The sequence below is a fragment of the Nyctibius grandis genome, chromosome 3 (assembly GCF_013368605.1).
Source record: "Nyctibius grandis isolate bNycGra1 chromosome 3, bNycGra1.pri, whole genome shotgun sequence".
In the NCBI taxonomy this organism is placed as follows: domain Eukaryota; kingdom Metazoa; phylum Chordata; class Aves; order Nyctibiiformes; family Nyctibiidae; genus Nyctibius; species Nyctibius grandis.
Genome location: NC_090660.1, coordinates 86,924,346 through 86,944,453, shown reverse-complemented (window position 1 = coordinate 86,944,453; position 20,108 = coordinate 86,924,346). Strand labels below are relative to the sequence as shown.

Below are 20,108 nucleotides of genomic sequence, written 5' to 3'. Positions count from 1 at the left end.
TATGCTCTCAGAATATAGTCTGCTTTAAAAAAATCTAGTTAATGTGATGTATTTTATCACCTATTCTTTTTTCCCCTCAAATACATATTTCCCTTTTTTGATCCTTATTATTTAACCCAACACCCTGCTGTTGTGAAACACTTTTGGATAAACCTTGCTGATGTGAGAGGCAGCCTTTGTTTTACAATATTGGTTTGGGTTTTTTACAAGGAAAATCAGTTCCCTGAATTTTGGGGGAGTTACAATGAAAATGGTAACCTTAACAAAGTAAGGGGTAGGAAAATGGAGATGAGGCATAGGAGAAGATATGAGGGATGAAATGTGAATTGAGGCTTATACTAATGCTGTATTTTCAGACTAGTGTAAGCCAGTACCACTGCTAAAAGAAGCAGCCTCTTCCCCTTCCTCATGCACTTCTGTCCTGGGCACAAGCATTTGTGTAACTACATGATGAACTGGACCAGGAAGCTGACCCAGCAGGAAATACTTGTTCATCAAAAAAGGGATTTTTCAACCAGATCCTCCCCTGATCCAGCTCACTATGCAGCAACAACAACTGTGCTAGCACAAGGGAGAGGACAGTATAGGAAAAAGAAGAGTTAAGAAGAAATTTTTTGATTAAAATAGTCTGGTTGCTAAAAAAGTTTGGATGTTCATGGAACTGCAGCCTAAAAATCTACCCACAGAATGCCTCCTGCTATTTAATTCTAGTGTCTGTGCGCAGCAAATTAGGACTTATTACATGTTCTGTAAATATGTAGGACAGCTCTAATGATATTTGACTCCATCATAATTTTCTCCCCCTACTGTAAATAGCCTGCAAGGTACTGTGATAATTTGCACTCTCAGTATACTTCTGAATAAAAATGTTTTAGAAATTAACTATGGGATTGATAAAGTAACAGTAAACCTTTCCATTCAAAAGGGTGGATACAGTTTCAAACATGCTAACCACATATTCACATTCTCTTTCAGGATTTACTCCTAAGCAGTTTCAATCAAATATAGTTTTTGAAACTGTTAAGAAAATTATTCATTATTTCCATGTTTGTTGAGTTTTTCCCCTCATAATTAAATTTGTCCAACTAAAAGACTGAGCCTTGCAGCAGCAGCAGTTATTCTTAAGAAAAGTATGACGTAAATAGCTTGTAAGATCCATTTTCTAACTGCACAATGGATTATGTGTTAGGACTGAAGCCTCCGAAGCCAGAAAAATATCGAACTTAACGTATGCGATTTTTCAGAAGTTGCAACAAATCCTTCAGAGCGCAGTGCTAAGCAGTCAGATTCAAGTGTTCAGTGAAGATGTGTTAATGTTTCAACTTTCACATCTCAAAGTGGTTTAAAAAGAGATATATCTATGTATTTTAAGATGTAATAAATTTACTGATAAAAGGTTTTGTTTTGGAAAATTGAATAACTTGCCTATAAGCAATATTCTTAGTCTAATAAAAAAAAGTTTTCATCACAGCATCAAACATTTCTGTGAATCACTTCACATCTCATAAGCAATATACAAAAAGTAAAGTTTTATAAAGAACAGAAATGATGAGACTAGAAACAACAAGTAAAAAGCTTGCACACTCTATGCAAAACAGTTTAAAAAGTCAAAAAAGTTATGGTATATGCCAGCTTTTCAAGTGGAAGGAATAAAGAGTAACAAGGCATAAAGGTAGCTTAGGTAAAGCATAAGAAGCTTGAACACAATACAAAATTAAATCAGCAACCAAGGCAAGGACTCAGAGCCAGCTGAATGGGATGTATGCAGATGGCTTGTGCTTACGGTGTTCTGAAATCCTACTAACTGTCCGTGATTGTTAGTAGTATTCACAGGTTCCTGATTACTTGCAACTGATTCAGGGATAATCGTTGGATTAAGTACAGCCTTCTTTTCTTTCAGATTAAGAACAAGTCCAAGCTCTGGTAATGGTAAACAAGAAGGTCTGCTGAGGCCAAAAAGTGTAAAATAGAGGTCCACAGCACCACATCGTAATCTCCAGTCATGTGAAGTACCTAAAATCCAAAAGAGATTATTGTTAACACAGAGATATAATCTACTCCTCTTCCACAAATAACACAGTTTAAATGATCTGGATCCACCAGAGCATGACATTTTCTGTGCTTAAGATACACTTCCCTCATTATTGCTGCCTCTTATTGACTCAAACTCATCTGCCACATCCTATTTGAAAGGAAGGCTTTAAGTTGTTTGGGTTGTAAACTGGACACGTTTAGTAGAACAAGACTGGGAAACTAAGTGCTATAACAACATAATGAAAAATAAAAGCGAAATAATCACTCCCTTATGCTTTTATTTTTAAAGTTTCACTTTAAGTTTTATGATTGGACAATTAAATAGAACATTTTGTTACCGAACTGGATTCCTGTATCAGTGGATTTGGTCACACTTGCCTATGTATTCCATGAAATGTAGTCGGAGCCTTAGGCATGAATGATATCTGTACCCTCTGGAAACCACACTGATAGAGAACACAAACCAGCGATCCATAAACATGCTTTGTGATGTCACTACTATGTCATGCACTTCACTGGATACTCAGTACTTTAATTTGTATTCATACTGGAGATATGTATTCTTATTGCACAAAGGAACGCTCCATCGATTTTATTTTTCACTGCAAACTGTGTACTGCTTTTATATGTTCATACACAAATGGTCAAAGCACATTTGGCACCAATCACAACAGAAAGACATCTAACATCTGGTGCAACACTGCAAATACAGTAACTCTGGTGTTAACTCAGCCCAGCTCTTGCTGATTGCAAGTTTATTGAACATATTGTTCCACAGCAGGAATAGAACTATATCTGGTAAACAAGACACAGATGTGCCAACTGCCATGTTAATGTGGCTGTGCAAGACTTAGCACAAAATAAAATTACAAGGTCTGTCCCTGTAAATACTAAGTTTCATGGGGCTAAATAGTGTTTTGAGTAAGCTTAGCTGCACATACACTTACCCAGTTACAAGTAACTGACGAGTTTCATGAACAGCTGGGTAAGGAGAAAGTGATATGAATATTAATCTGAACATTTCTAACATTAGAATACTCTCCAGAGAATGATACATTCACAAATATTAATTTCAAAACTATTCTAATGTTTTAACAATAAATAATTTACTCGAATTCTTAAACTAGTACATCTTAAAATGATATGACGAATTCCCATGCAGTATCTCTCTCCTTTTCCAGTGGAACAGCTAAGCTTAAATACAACTGGTTGCTGAATTTCTCCGCAATCTTTGGAACTTGGGAGCATTATCAATTTAATGCAGACTAAGACATAAGAAAAAAAAAGATTACATATATCAATAAGAGTCTGTTTTCTATTGCATGTGCTTATGTTAAATGAAAGCAACTCATGATTCTAGAATCATGCAGCTTTAAACCTGGTTACTAACTTGTCTCACATTAACAAACATTTTTTCAAGGCACCCTGGAATGATAGTTATCCCTTACAGAAAATAAATTGAAACATTATGTCATCTTGATGAATAGAATTTTAAGTACTTGGAGCTCCATGAATCATAATAAGAATGTATACCCTATTTGTTACTTGCAAAAAAAGGTAATGGTTGTAAGTAACACTGTGCACACACTTCTCTCAAGAAAAAGGAAAAACAAACTCTCTGATGAGAACATCAAAATTGCTTATTTTTTGTGCTTGACACTTGGCAAATCCTACAAAACTGAACTACTAAGTCTCCTCACTTAAACCCCTAGAGTGTAGCTCTAAACTTTTAAACACTAAAAATAATGATACACAGAGAACAGACAGCCTTCAATGACCTAAAAAGCTATATAAATGTTTATATGTAATCTATGTAGTAATGTGCCAGATGTTAAAGGGCAGTTTGTCAGGTCTGGATAAAACTGCTTCAGTAATGAAAAACAGGTCAATAGCAAAGATGCAAGCCCTTCTCTCATTAGGATCTTTCCTAATCACACGTGGCAAATTGAGTCTTAGGTTTATAAGACTTCTAAAAATCTCATTTAAATTATCTATACAAATGTTATCCTCTCATATTCTCTCAGAGTTTAGTAAAAGAGGACAAAGAGAGACTATCTAATCTAAAGCGAACTATAAAGAAAAAGGTTACGCAGACACCATCAATTTGAGGAAGCATTTGCTTTGAACGTCTGGGTCAAAGAATCATTCTATGCCAAAGTACATCAAAGAACACTACAGTAGTAGACAAAAGAAAACCAAGGTTTTTTCCTGTATCACTGAGAAAGTTCTGGAGGCATGTACATATCATGGCACTTCTGAGACTGAATTTTCAATTTCTAACTATCGAAACTAAAAGAGCTCTTGGCATATTCTGAAGCAAGTCTTTAACACTTATTTCAAAAAACCTTACAATAAAAAAAAAAAAAACCAACCAAAAAAAACCCCAACCTGAATTCATCAGTTTCCAAAGTTGATCTACCAATGCTTCATTACATAAAGGTGACTCCATGTTCTTGGTAAAAGGTGGATTCTTAGTCAGCATATCCAGAATCTTATGCCTGAAAAAGAAATAAAAAAACACCTTTATTAAATCCAAATGAATACACTAAGAATACAGTCTGTTCAGTTTGCAATATTCTTACAAACTTATTCAAATACAGGATTTCTTCCAAACTTTTAACCAACGTTTTATGCTTTTAGCTTTTCCTTCCATCCACAATATGCATGGACACAGATTTACCATCAGCAATATAACTTAAAGATAAAAAGTAAGGTGCAAAGCAGCAGGATGTTATTAGACATCATTTTAACAGTTCGGTACAAAACTGCGGGCTACATTATGCTCTTCTGTTTAGTAACAATCTTATTTGCACACTGACTTGACAATTACAAAGAAGGAGCACCACTGGCAAATAAATTCCCTACATACTGACACAAAAGAATTTTTAAATAATTTCAAACTTTTATGACTCATACAAAATGGCAGGACCAAAACCAGTGACTTGCACATTTTTCTGAAAAGGAACGCAGTCACCTTTTAAGTTACACTGCTGTATAAAAATTCTGCAGTTACTGTGTTTGCTTACAATATTTACACACTGAGCTTAAAGTAGATACATTTTTCCCCACTTTCTTTCTTTAAATTTGGCCTTGAAAACATTTTATGAATGAGAATAATTATTTGTTCCGTTACTTAGTATTTTAACTATATTTCCTGTACAGCCAGCTTTCCCCTTGCTGTCTTACACATTTGGGACAAGAAAACTCTTTTAGATATTTTTTTTCTTTTCTTTTAGAAGACGCTTACATATAGCACTCAATTCAAAATTTAAACTCCTCTTTAAAAAGATACAAATCAAACTAAATCTCCTTTCCAGACTGAAGCTAAACTTCCTCTAGTGAGTCTAACTGCATCTACTTTCATTAACAAGAACCACAGAAATAAAACAGAGAAAAATCTTGCAGCTATGATCTTTGTAAGAAATTACCTATAGAGAGAGAATAAAAGTAATATTATTAATCTTTGAAACTCAGTATTTTAATGATGGCCATAAGAAGAAAGTGTTGGGGAAAACCAATCATTATGAATCTCAGTGTTCAAAATTTTATAACGAATGTGCTAAAATATCCAATTGGTGAAAACAAAATTGAAAAAGGCAATAGAAATTACACCATATTTTCACGTTATCCTTTTACCCCATCTACAGTCTAACAATTGCTTTACACTCCTTGCTGGCAAAACATTGTGTGCAAAATATTGTGTCTCAACCTTTGTCTTTTCTAAGTATCAAAAAGTCTTTCTGCCATATGCAACATCAGATTTATATACTTTATTTATGATCAGGAAACAACCTCTAACGTCAGACTTCCACCACAGGGGTAGAACATTAAAGACAAAAATAATATAATGGAGAATAAGAACAGAGTATATAAATTGTTGAGATGTGAACTGTTGAAGCATCAAAACATGTTTCAATTTATATAAAATAATAAGAAGGAAAGACAGTTTTGTGATTCTAGCAACTCCGGGCCAAGAATTTACTTAGTAGTTCCAGCATTTTGTTAACTCACCTTATGTAAGGTACAGGATCATTCTGAACCATAGTAAGCAGCCATTGTAGTTCTTCATAGCTCCTATCAACTGCAAAGAAAAATATAATAAAATGCCTATAAATATACATAAACTGGAAGGATTTTCACCAAGAAAATCACAAGTTCCTGAGTTATCACACAAAGAGCTTGAATCACTGCAACTAAAGAGGACTTTCATTAATCATAGTGCAAATTCAAAGTAAAAGGTGGTTTACTTTACACTGAAATAAAAACGTGCACGAAACTCCTTCATGCCTCAATTGTTCAATAACCACCATTTTGACTATTAGCAGGTAACTCTGTCACTTGTGAGCATTGATTGGGAAGATCACAGAGTAAACCATCATCTTGATATTGTGTGCTTCCTAAAGTGAACGTATTCAAATATCCTTTCAACAATCAGAAGTGTAATATTTTCTATAGGGAACAGAGAATATACAATTGTCATACACAGGAATCTGTGACAGATTATTATCTATAAATAGGATAGAAAGAGGAAAACTACAGGGCTTACACAAAACTGCAATCATACTCCTCTCAGTAGCCTTCCTTAGTTTTTTAAATCAGTATACTTTGCAATTAAAAAGTATTTTGAAACTTATCAGGACATGCTTCTAGAAAATTGCTGCCTGACATCGTTGGAAACAAAATAATCTTGTTAGTTTAGAATTTAAATAACATTACAAAATTCCTTTGATTGTCAGAGCACCACTGCAAAACAGGAAACAACACAGGATATCATCATCGTTTACACAAAAAATGAAAGAATTTTTATGTAATCTTTTCCCAAGGTGCATAATTGTAAGATTTTACAGCATTATTCTCTTCTCATTTCTTCAAAACAATGAAGAGCGTGCTTAGGCTTTGCTTTACTTCAGAATTTGGGGTGTATTAATCATTCCTGTATAGATAGCTCCAAAACCATTTCTGTCGCTTTCCATTTTGTGGTCCTAGCAATGTATTTCTTTCTTCCCCAAGCCTACTGTATTTTCGGTTCTAAATACCTCAGTTCAACTTTGCTTCCTGACCTCCATCAGTTTTCAGTCAACAATTTTTAAAGATTATCTTTTTAGTCCAATCAATTCTAATGCCTATTATTCCCTTGTTATTTCACTAGGATAAGTTGCTTTTAAAGGGAGTGGAAATCATTTAAATTACACTAGGACAATCAGCACTTCAGTTCTATTAGAAGTTCTTTAAATACCTTGGACTAGAGCATAGTATCTCTTCCTGGGTTGGGAGGAGGCAGCCAAGAAATTAAAAACTACATTAATCTATTGCTTAGAAAATGGCTGAATAGTCTTTTGCAGGCCACTTACAAGTCAGCTGTGCTCTTAACTACAATCCAACCAGAACAGAACTGGTTATACTTGTGAGGAACTGAACTGGGCTGATAAGCCCTGTTTAGAGGCAGAATGTATTAGTTCACATTCTGTACCATTTAGACCACGGCTACACAGTTCTGGATGATGTCAGAGCATTTGTATCCATACACACCAGAACTGCCATCTCAGATTTGCCTTAAAAATAGGAGAAACCTTTTAAAAGCTATGCCTAGGACGTACTTTTAAGGGATTAGTGACTGCCTGTGCACAACTCCATGCACAGCTGCTTTTCCTGGCAGCTCCCTTGCCCAGGATAGAAGGCAGCTAGAACTCTGCATACAAAAGTTGTTTTGCGTGGAAGAAAAATAATATTGTATAACCACGCAGCAAAGACTCACAACATGGCGAAGACATTAAGTCACAATCATAAGCAAGATACAATTATTTTGACTGCTAACAAAAGGGATTTTAAAATGGTTTTTGATTAGACAGTAAGTCTAGGAGATAAATCCTTTAGGCTGATAGTATTGTATAACAGAACCAAGAAACATCATACTTTTGTGGTAAAAAAAAAAGTCTTTTTGGCTTCTTAAACTCATTTGTGCTTGAAATAAAGTAAGTTTTCCCTGCTATTTGCCTTCTAGTGTAAACTAGGCCTGCTAGACTTCCAAAGCTTTGCTACTAATGCATTTAACCTGCTCTTCACATTTATACAGCAACTACGAAACACTCTGGGGAGCAATGACAAATTAAACCTGACCTTAGGCAGAACAAGTCTTACTGGCCAGATGAATCATAGAATCATAGAACAGCCCAGTTTGCAAGGGACCTCAGAAGATCATCTGGTCCAACCTTTCATGGGAAAGGGAGCCTAGATGAGATTATCTAGCACCCTGTCTAATTGCATCTTGAAAACCTCCAGCGAAGGGGACTCCACCATGTCCCTGGGGAGGCTGTTCCACTGACTGATTGTTGCCACTGTAAAAAATTTCTTTCTTATATCAAGATGAAATCTCTCCTGGTGCAACTTGTACCTGTTGCCTCTTATCCTCTCCACCTGTCTCCTTGTGAAGAGAAAGACTTCACCCTCTTTGTAGCCACCCTTTAAGTACTGGAGTACTGTGATGAGGTCCTCCCGAGCCTTCTCTTCTCCAGGTAGAAAAGATCTAACTCCTTCAGTCTTCCCTCACAGGACAGGTTCTCCAGCCCTCTGATCATCTTCGTGGCCCTCCTTTGGACTCTCTCCAGTCTGCCCATGTCTTTCTTGAATTGTGGGGACCAGAACTAGACACAGTACTCCAGGTGTGGCCTGACAAGTACTCCAGGTGTGGCCTGACAAGCACTAAGTAGAGTGAGATGATCATGTCTCTATCTCTGCTAGCAATACCCCTGCAGATGCAGCCCAGGATCCGATTTGCCATCGTTGCTGCAGGAGCTCACTGCTGACTCACGTTCTGCTTGTTGTCCACCAGGACCCCCAGGTTCCCTTTCAGCGACGCTGCTCCCCAGCCACACAGATCCTAGCCTGTACTGGCCTCTTGGTTATGTTGTCCCAGGTGCAGGACCTTGCACTTGCCTTTGTTGAACTTCATACAGTTTTTGCTTGACCACTCTTCCACCCTGTCCAGGTCACTCTGTAAGATGGCTCTCCCTTCTGACATGTCTACCTCACCATCCAGTTTAGCGTCATCAGCAAACTTGGTGAGGCTGCTTTCAATGTTGTTGTACAGATCACTTATGAAGACGTTCCCTGGGGGACCCTACTTGTGACAGGCTGCCATCCTGAGCAAAAACTACTGATTGCCATCCTCCAAGTGTGTCCCATGAGCCAATTTCCTACCCACCTCACAGACCACCCCTCCTATCTGTATCTTGTCAGTTTGTCTAGGAGAAGGCTGTGGGAAAAGAAAGATGTGTAGATTTTCATACTTCTGGTAGACGTAAAAACAAGTGATTGCTTTCTGAAGTAAAAATCCTCTTGAGATATTTTCAAGTTACAAGAGATGCTATATCAGTTCTCAACTATAGCAGAGCACCTCTGAGACCCTAAACTTTAACATTCATGAGATTAGATAATCGTGGATATTTATTCAGAATGGTTTGCTGTTACCTCTTATAAAATATGCAACTGCTTTGTTGTATACATATATCTACTAACAGTCATATAACTATCAGAAGCTAACTTTAAAAACTTAATAAACTCTGTTCCCTTCAAGCCAGTTTAGATCAACTGTCCAAGTCCTTATATGCTGCCTCAAGCATTTTACAGAGTTACTGTGTCTCAAAAAAAGCCTTACTATTAACAGCAAAGAAAACAACTTACTCAGTTCCACGAAGAAATTACTTCTTTTAAAGTAACTTAAAAAAAGGCAGTGCTATTCCCACCCTGAGAGTTGATAGAAAAACATGGGAGTTCCACACTGCCCCAGAAAACACAGACTTTCCTTTTTATGGAAATTACAAAATCTGTCAGCTTCCTTTACAAGAACTGTTAAAAAGCCAGCTTTGGCACAAGCAACAGGCATTTGATAGCTGCTGGTTTACATCCAGTATGAACTGGAAACCAGGTAACCGGGAATAAGGAGAATTAGACCTCTTGGCAACAGATGGCCAATCCTTTCTCCTTCCAAAGCCAGGTTTAGGGCTCTGCGAGACAAGCACTGCTAACGTCTATATTGGTAGCTGAAGAAGTCAGCGCACTGAGCTTCTAGATTTACCCCTCCACCAAAAACGTATTAGTCTTACAGCAGAAGCAGAAGCTAATGTGTTCAGTGCTTGAAAGGTGAATTTGAGAAATGATCATAGAATCACAAAATGGTTTGGGTTGGAAGGGACCTTAAAGATCATTTAGTTCCAACTCCCCTGCCATGGGCAGGGACACCTTCCACTAGACCAGGTTGCTCAAAGCCCCATCCAACCTGGCCTTGAACACTGACAGGGAGGGAGCAGCCACAACATCTGTGGGCAACCTGGTCTAGTGTCTCACCACCCTCACAGTCAAGAATTTCTTCCTAATATCTAATCTAAATCTACTCTCAGTTTAAAATCGTTCCGCCTCGTTCTATCACTGCTTGCCCTTGTAAAAAGCCCCTCTCCCGCTTTCCTGTAGGCCCCTTCAGATACTGGAAGGCTGCTAGAAAGTCTCCTCGGAGCCTTCTCTTCTCCAGGCTGAACAGCCCCAACTCTCTCAGCCTGTCTTCATAGGAGAGGTGCTCCAGCCCTCTCATTATATCCATGGCCCTCCTCTGGACTCGTTCCAACAGCTCCATGTCCTTATGTTGGGGCCCCCAGAGCTGGATGCAGTTCTCCAGGTGGGGTCACACGAGAGCAGAGTAGAGGGGCAGAATCACCTCCCTCGACCTGCTGGCCATGCTGCTTTTGATGCAGCCCAGGGTACAGTTGGCCTTCTGGGCTGCAAGCGCACATTGCCGGCTCATGTTGAGCTTCTCATCCACCATCACCCCCAAGTCGTTCTCCTCAGGGCTGCTCTCAATCTCTTCTCTGCCCAGCCTGTATCTGTGCTTGGGATTGCCCCAACCCACATGCAGGACCTTGCACTTGGCCTTGTTGAACTTCATGTGGTTCGCACAGGCCCAGCTCTCAAGCCTCTCAAGATCCCTCTGGATGGCATCCCTTCCCTCCAGCATGTTGACCACACTGGGTGGTGAGGCTAGAGCACTTGCCCCTGAAGACTGAGGCAAAAAAGTCATTGAGTACCTCAGCTTTCTCCATATCCCGGGTAACCAGGTCTCCCATTTACTTCCGGAGAGGGCGCACGTTTTCCCTAGTCTTCCCTTCATCACTGACATACCTATAGAAGCATTTCTTGTTGTCCTTGACATCCCTGGCCAGATTTAATTCTATCAGGGCTTTAGCTTTCCTAACCAGGTCCCTGGCTGCTCAGACAATTTCCCTGTATTCCTCCCATGCTACCTGCCCTTGCTTCCACCCTCTTTAGGCTTCCTACTTGTGCCTTAGTTTATCCAGGAGCTCCTTGTTCATCCATGCAGGCCTCCTGACGTTTTTGCCTGCCTTCCTCTTTGTCGGGATGCATTGCTCCTGAGCCTGGAGGAGGTCATCCTTGAATACTAAACAGCTTTCTTGGGCCCCTCTTCCCTCCAGGGCTTTATTCCAAGGGACTCTCCCAAGCAGGTCCCTGAAGAGGCCAAAGTCTGCTCTCCTGAAGTCCAGGGTGGTGAGCTGGCTGCACGCCCTCCTTGCTTCCCTATGGATCTTGAACTCCACCATTTCATGGTCACTGCAGCCAAGGATGCCCTTGAGCTTCACATCCCCCACCAGCCCCTCCTTTTTGGTGAGAACAAGGTCCAGCATGGCACCTCTCCTCGTCAGCTCCTCTATCACTTGGACAAGGAAGTTGTCATCCATGCATTCCAGGAACCTCCTGGCTTGCTTGTGCCCAGCTGTGTTGTCCTTCCAAAAGATATCGGGGTGGTTGAAGTCCTCCATGAGGGCCAGGGCCTGTGAATGTGAGGCTACATCTATCTGTCTGTAGAGGGCCTTATCCGCTTGGTCTTCCTGGTCAGGTGGCCTGTAGCAGACGCGCACTATAACATCACCCGTCCCTGCCCTCCCTTTAATCCTGACCCATAAGATGTCCGTCAGCTCCTCCTGCATCCCCAGGCAGAGCTCCATGCACTCGAACTGGTCACTGACATAGAGCGCAACACCCCCTCCTCGTCTCTCCTGCCCGTCCTTCCTAAAAAGCCTGTAACCATCCATTCCAACGCTCCAGTCATCAGAGCCACCCCACCACGTCTCTGTGATGCCAATAAGGTCGTAGCCTTGCAGGTATGCGCATGTCTCTAGTTCCTCTTGTTTGTTCCCCATGCTCCGTGCATTTGCACAGAGGCATTTCAGTTGGACCCCCGACGAAGGTGACTTACTGCCTGAAATTCCTTTCCACTGCTCTTCCGGTGCTCTCCTGCTGACCTGCCATCCATCTCCAGTCTCTGGGCACCTGTTTCTGGCCCTGGCATCAGACTGGCTGAATTGGGATGGACTGAGCTTCCCCTCCCCCAGCAACTCTAGTTTAAAGCCCTCTTCACCAGCTTGGCAAGCCTAATATACTAATGATACTAATAACCAGTTAGATGGTAGGCTGGGTTGTGAATTGTAGTGACTTTATAGCAGACAGATATTTGCATCTGCTACCTCTGCATCAGAGAAAAAGTCGTGGGCAAGGCAGTTAGGTACAGTAAAATTCTAATCCATCTTTTCCAGATCTCACAGTGAGCTCAGTCAAAAAATATGTTCAGCTCAATCACTGATTTCTTCAAGTAATCTTTCTACTGCTTTTTACCATTCAAATTGTACCTTCCTGTAGAGTATTTCGAGCAACTTACCCTATCTTGCTTATACAGCAATCCATTTGATCAGCTGTTTTAAAGATGTACTATACTACTTTGCAGTACAAACACTTTCTTATCCCAGACAGTTATTAACTATACACACCATCCATAAAAGGTCAAAAATTTAATGAGAAAACATTATTTCTATCAGTTTGTCTTTCCAAAGGGTGGGATGAATTAGTGAGGAGATCATTCTAAAGGAAGTAGGCTGATGAGTAAGCTTTCCATTCTCCAGCAAATCTTTCCACTAACACTCTATGAAGGGAGGAACAAAATGAGCAGCCTAACAGAGAGATGCACAGCACCAGCAGAGTTCTGAATTCTGGCTGGGTATCACTCACAGTGTCACCAAACGGTACATGTGCAGTGGGCTATGAATCCAGAATGCCTGGTGAATTACAAGACTGAGGACTGAGCCTCAGAGTGACGCTCAGTGCACAGCCTCCCTTGAAGTTACTAGTTTTTCTGTATGACAGTCTGGTTTCAGTCTGTAAGCGCACGTCTGAATTCCACCAGAGGTATTCACTCAAAGACTCCAATTGCCTTAACACTTCCCATTGCCTATCTACTTTGAGAAGTCTTTGGACAGAATGACAGCAGTAAGATCAAAGTAATAAAGCCCTCATAAAAAAAAAAAAAGAGAAAACAATTATTCATGCAGAAATTCAAAGGAAACTCTCCATTACCCTGAAAATGAAAACATGAAATTTGAGGCAGAATAATTAAAAGTTCAGAATCACCAGACTGCGCACAGAGGAAGAACTGAAGGATGTGGCCACTTTGACAGAGGTAACACTTCAAACACAAGGACTGTCACAAATCTGCTGAACAGAGAAACGCTAACCCAAATAAATGAACAGGGCAATGCATTAGTAAATTAATTTTATAAAATGCAAATCATTAAAGCTATACTTTCTAACTGTCTCTAGAAAATCTGTCAGGATTGAATTTCAACTTCAAATGGCATTTAAGAAAGGACCTGCAACAGTCAACTGACATAAAGACAATATTAAAAGAATGGAAACATCTCACAAACATAAGCTATGTATAAGGAATGGCAAAGCAGAATCAACCAATAACCATTAATATAATCTAAGTTTCCAAAATTTATAACCATAAAATGCATGCAATAAGCAAAATAAAGAGATTAGCAAGGAGGTAAAGCAAAACCAAGAACTTTGACTAGCAATTATGGCTGAACTCAACTGAATCAAAATCACTGAAAATGAAGTGTTAAAAGAAATTACCAAAACCCCTTACGACTACTCATTGTGCTGTCTACTCATTATTTCAAAACTTAGGTATCTGATTTAATTTGCAAGACACTGAGAAACAACGTTCACTGCATCTTCATAAAACTTGCATTCTGCATTCTCTAGGATAAAGCATTAATAGCAATCTCAGCTTCTTATCAACACATCTGTCATCATACAAGCTCTTCTGGTGGACAGTATTTCAACCTAATACGAATGAGGTAACTATTACACTTTTCTACTATATCAAAAGTGTTACAAAGCGTCAAAATACTTGAAAAAAGTACCTTTTGTATAATCAACAACAGCCTCCAACGCTGCTATTCGGACATCTACGAAGTGCCCATATTCTGCATATGACTTGAAGAGAGCAGGATCACTTGGGACATGACCATTTTTCTGAAGCACTCGAATAGCTTTCAAACAGCTAGACGGGGTAGAAAGAGGAAAATTTACATTAGGTTTCTGGAATGCCAGACAAGAAGAATAAAATTACTTTCTTCAAAAACCAAATACTGCAATTTTCCTAGAATTATATTATCCAAATTAACATGTTACAGTTACTTTCACAGCATTAACACATAGCTCTCATTAACTCTGAATTAGGCAGAAACAAACAAAATTCCTCACCGTGTCAAATCCATTGTTTGGTTTCAGAACTGTACTAACTTAGAAAGCACAGCTCAGATTATGTTGTGTACTCTACACATATTGTTACAAGGCTACCTTTTGCAAAACTTTCACAAATGCTGTTCTTAAAGAGGCATAAGCACGATCAACTAAGACCCGACATTAAAAGTCTACACTGATAGAAATTAATGTTGAAAAATAAAGCAATCAAGACAAACTTGCACTATCAGCTTTTGAAAACTGGAAGGAATTTGACATTTAAGATTAAGACAATCAAGCTAAAATCTCAAATACTAACTACAGAAGGGTACATAAAAACTAAAAAAGTAGCATTAATGTGTCTGCTCTCTTCACGTGTACAACAATTATTAAACCACACCTGACTGTAATGGTATGCCTGTAACTGGGAAGAAGCTTCTCCATATTTAGGAAACGGGTAATTTCCTCAAGAATAAGTCGAACATCAGGATTTAAGTTATCCAATGTTCGAACTTCGTTGTTCACACTGACTGCAGGAGTTACAGAGTTGGCTAGGGCATCAATCAGCTCAGCACGGTAGTAGTTGTCTGAAAACTAAATAAAAACAGCATTTAAACACAAGCAAATATAACAACATACATTCTCTAAAAGCTACGAAATACTGAAGCACTGTTAGAGAATAAGATCTTAAAATAAAAACCATGTGAGAAACTGCACGAGAGAACAAAACAGGAATAAATTTGTTCTGAAACTGGATTTGAGAGTGATTGAGTAAGCAGACATACTATCAATCATTAATCTTCACTCTGTAATAAGAGCATATCAATAGTAAAATGAGCCTATTAACAGCAATACATTGTTTTATAAAAATGCAAAAATCAGGCACAGATATGGAAAATAAAAGCCATTATTTCTAAATGTGAACATCTAAAACTACCTGTCTGTTTCTGTATTCAGTACCAAGGCTAATGGGTGCTTAGCACCTCAGATAATCAGACAGTTTATCTAGACAGCAACTTCACAAGCTGCTGAAGTGAACTAATGGGCTCACTGCTGCTTAGTGAGGAAAATCTTGCTTCTTCATTCACTTCTTTTACTTGGGCTCACAGTTACACCCCTTCCATTGTGCTGGCTGTTGCATTTGTTGGTCGTGTTAATTTAGTAAGCAGCAAAAAGTATAAAAATAAAATTCAAAAAGCAGAAAAAAGTACCGGATTTTAATATTAGTTAATTTAATCTAAACAAACCCAGCAGCTGTCAGATCCAGCAGAAGATGTCAACTAAATGCATGGAAGGGACATGTGGAAAAGTGAGGCGGGATCTCTCCTTTGGTGGTGGGCAGATGTTAGCACAACTCACCACATTCTGAGACTACTGGTGCTTGCATTCACATGTCTAACTCTCTACCTCTCCACCCTCTGTCATCCTCTTATTTCAGTAATCTTGCAACAAGTGTCTTGTTACACTATGTGTTTCTACACACAAGGAAGTGAGGCTTAAGAGGCTCTAGATTTGTTCCACTTAACTTTGGGTACTTAATTGGGAAGATTATGCTAGGATCCTTGCAGTTCTAGACTTCCTCTGTAGCTAGGGAGATGGAATTTTGTATCATCTCAGGATCTTAAAGGTCCTCTAATCATCCTTCAGAGGTGGTTCTGTGTGGGAAGGAACTTAGATGACACTTCCAACTCAGATGCTTCAATTTAGTGATGAACGATATTAAACTGGGTTTCAGCTTTTACTTAGGTAGATGAAGACAATCTAGTTCCATGAGCTAGAGCTGACATTCAGAACCCAGAATCCCAGAGACTCGTCTATCGTTAAAAAAAAAAGATTATTTCCTTTCCTTGCTCTTTCAAATACTCTTCTCAAGGTGAAAAAAACCCCAACAAACCAGTGCTTAACTTTGCATGCTACACGTTAGCCTCATTCACATTTTCTCAGAACACATGGGTCTTCTGAATGAAAAAGAGTAAAGCAATAAAAGTATCTGTGCAAATGAAGACAGGCAGGTCCTTAGTAAGTCAACAAGTACAAAGAGCTTTGAAACATCCAAGAAATGCTGCCACAGAAATGTCAGCTACAGAACATTCTGTAACAACTACTGTTTAGTTTAGTATATCACCTTTTCATCAATTCTCCTAGCAGATATTTACATTACTGGCATAAAACATCATGCAGTATATTACTAAGACTTTTTTCAACAAAAAAGCGAGAAAGTAAAGTAAACACATTCTTTACCTTATTCTTCCTGTTATCGTTATACTTGATCAAATCCAAAATAAACATTAAAACCTCCTTAGGACAGAGGTTGTGAACATCTCTCAGTAGGGCCATGGCAACAGGCATAGTCTGTGTAATAAAATTAATAGTAACATCATTCTTATATTAGTGAAATGATAGTTACACCCTGAAAAGAGCTACATCCTGAAAATGAGCAATTAACAATTTTACAATAGCAAATCTCTGAAAAGTTGTGTTTAAATGCTTTCTGAAAGTCATACCATGTTATATAATTTTCAGATCAAATAAACCATGTAATTATTGCTCAATAATTAGTCATAGTGCAGACATTTGAAAAAACTGTATATCCAAGAAAAGACTCTCAAGTCAAGGCACTATCAAAAACATAACAAATGAAAAATAATGAAACACAGAAAATGATGATGGCACTAATTCTGAGACAGACACTGAATTTGGGTGTTTCCCTGTGAACATGGTGTCTAAGTTTCCATTACCATTGAGAGGTAAAGATCCAATACAGTCAGTGAGGCCTAAAGAATTATTAGCCAGACAGGTATTAGCCTGATTAGGTATTTATTTCAGAATGAGCTAAGCACCTCTCTTAGGCTTCACTCACATAGATTCAGGAATCTTACTCTAGATCTATGAACTTGGAACACGGGATTAAAAGAGAGAAAAGTGTAAGATTTAGTGGGAAAGAATGAACAATGACAAAAACAGCAGAAAAATACAAAAGAAGGTCCAAGAGAGAGACTGGTGGGCACAAGGATGAAGCAGTTTTGGACAGAGTAAGAAAACAAAATTTGGTTTTTCTCCATAATCAGGAATGCAAAATCTGTGAAATAAGAACTCAATCATCCAATAATTATAAAATGAACCTTGAGAGAAAACAACTGTCGTCCATTTTGTTATCCACGGTACAACTAACAACTACAGGTTCCAGTAAAAAACCCTGCATTAACATCAAAATAAGCTGCAGCAACACATGATTTTGACAACTAATAGAAAGGAGAGGGCAAGAAGGATTATGCAGTGCCTTGAACTAAAAAGACCACCAATTAAAGACAAGATTTATGAGATTTTATTTGCAGTATATCATTGCCATTAATGAATACAGCTGCTGAATTTACTTAAAAGATAAAATTAGTGGCTTTGTTACTGTGCAATAAATTCTATTTTAGAATAAGCTCACAAATATTTACAAGTAATTATTATATGTACTCCATTCTTCTGAAGAAACTGCTAATCTACCTTCAGCTACACAGAAGAAATTGCTAAAATTTTGTTAAATCATTTTTGACTAAGATAGAACAAACTGATGCCATATAAGAAAGAACTAGTTATTTTGGATTTTCATGAAGGGGTAAAGGAGGACTGTGCTATCCATGTTTCTGTAGCTGTCAACCGTAGGAACATTTTTGTATTTTGACATTTCTTTTGAAATGTTTGGTGAAAAAAAGAAATTTTACCTTTTGCAGAAAGTAGCTTTGAAAGTTCATGAAGTTGTTCGTCTTCACAATGTTTGGACAAGTCTTACAACAAAACATTCGGGTAAAGAGTGACTTCATGGCTGGTGGTCCTGTCCACGTACTTACCATGGAATTTGCAATCTGTACAGTTAGGGGGGAAGGGAAATCGTATTAACATCACTACTGCAAGTTTAGCTTGGCTGTAGAAAAATACACATTTCCCATAATCAAAAAGGATAACTGCCAAGAATGTACTGTCCTTCAAATAGATACATATTTTCATCAATGTTAGCTTATGTTAGCTAAGCTTTCACTGCCAAAAAACCTGCTTTTGTGCCTTCCCAGCATCCTGGGTTTCATACATTGCTGTATGGAGCAATGAAAGCCTGCAGGCAAGAACACTTATGCCTGATGATGGATTAAGCCTGATGACAGACTATGTATGTGTACGTGTGTGCAAATGGGGCCAATGCACCCTACAACGTAGCAGGAGTTGCCATTGTTACAGACCCACCACAAACTGAGGAAAAAATGTGGTTTCACACAGAAGAAAATGAATTTTATTATTTCCTCCCAAATTATTTAGCTTGTTTCAAAGGGTATTACGTATGCAATAAGAGAAAGAAAAGCAAGAGGCTATCTGAAGATGAGTAGCAATGCATTTCACCATTGCTCTGACATAAAATGGGTCCTTTATTATTGAAAACCATCTTCCCACCAAGTCAGACTTCAAAGCAAAGTCAGAGAGAGAAAATACTGTGGTCAGACTAGATGTTCCCTTTGTAATAAACTGATATAAACTAATAGAGTCTTCGAACTAAAGATGCAGGTATAGCTTTTTCTGTAAGCTACATAACGACGCTTCCTGCAGAGGAAGCTTAATCCCAAAGACTGCTTAGAAACCATGATGATGAACTTAAAACTGCAAATGTGAAATTTATGTAGCAGTGTAAAATAAAACCCAACCCCCCAAAATATTATCAAAGGTTACTATACTTACAAGATATTCACTATTCCATTAATATTGGGGTGTAAATTTTAAAATCTTTTTTAACTTCTGCTTATTTTAAGCATTTTATTTTGCAAAATCTATAGGTATGCAACAGTGTTTTCAAATTAAATCAACAGTAGTTAAATCATCATCTTTTCAATATGTGTTCTGACTCATTTGAATTTCTCTTTAAATACTGACAGAATCCAAGTTTTCTATTTATTCTACTGATATGCTATAGACTCTGCATTAAATGCATTTGCACATTGCCCACACCATAACACAAGTAGCCTGTCTTGAATTATTTCTGTTTAAAAGGCAGCAGGTATACTCTATTTCTGCATCCTTCAATTCAGTATAGCACAAAAAACTGGCTTAAGATCTAACTGTCATGCACATCTACGAAACTCCTCAATGTTTGGGGCAGGGAGTTTCTGTTGTTGCTTTTTTAAACCCTACAGCACATCACCAACACTGCAATGGATTTGAATGGAAAAATCAGCCTGCATACTCCAAGGAATTAATATTGTGACATTGTTTTTTCCTTTCTCTGTAGGGTTATTTGTGATGAACTACTCAGCAAAGCGTGTGTGTGTGCGCACACACACACATTTATTAACTTCTTTATCAATGAAGATTTAATATGTTACCTGGATACTTACGCCTGAGAGACTGAAGTGTTGTTTTATGACTAAGTATACTGTACATTTAGAAAGCGTAGTAAATTCAGTTTTGTAATTGCATTATCACCTATCATTTCTCTGTATCAACACGAGTACACC

General features: G+C 38.3%; 1 protein-coding gene across 3 annotated transcripts in view; it reads right to left on the bottom strand.

Moving 5' to 3' along the window:
* The window catches only part of TAF2 (TATA-box binding protein associated factor 2), a 68,091-nt gene that overhangs the window by 13,476 nt on the left and 34,507 nt on the right, over positions 1–20,108 (bottom strand). For all 3 annotated transcript variants that reach the window (XM_068396527.1, XM_068396525.1, XM_068396526.1), the window contains 7 exons: positions 18,336–18,476; positions 16,864–16,974; positions 15,023–15,216; positions 14,301–14,440; positions 6,046–6,115; positions 4,423–4,532; positions 1,784–2,013 (listed from right to left, as the gene is read on the bottom strand). In XM_068396527.1, the coding sequence (XP_068252628.1) occupies positions 1,784–2,013; positions 4,423–4,532; positions 6,046–6,115; positions 14,301–14,440; positions 15,023–15,216; positions 16,864–16,974; positions 18,336–18,476 (996 nt within the window). The remainder of the gene's footprint in view (positions 1–1,783; positions 2,014–4,422; positions 4,533–6,045; positions 6,116–14,300; positions 14,441–15,022; positions 15,217–16,863; positions 16,975–18,335; positions 18,477–20,108) is intronic.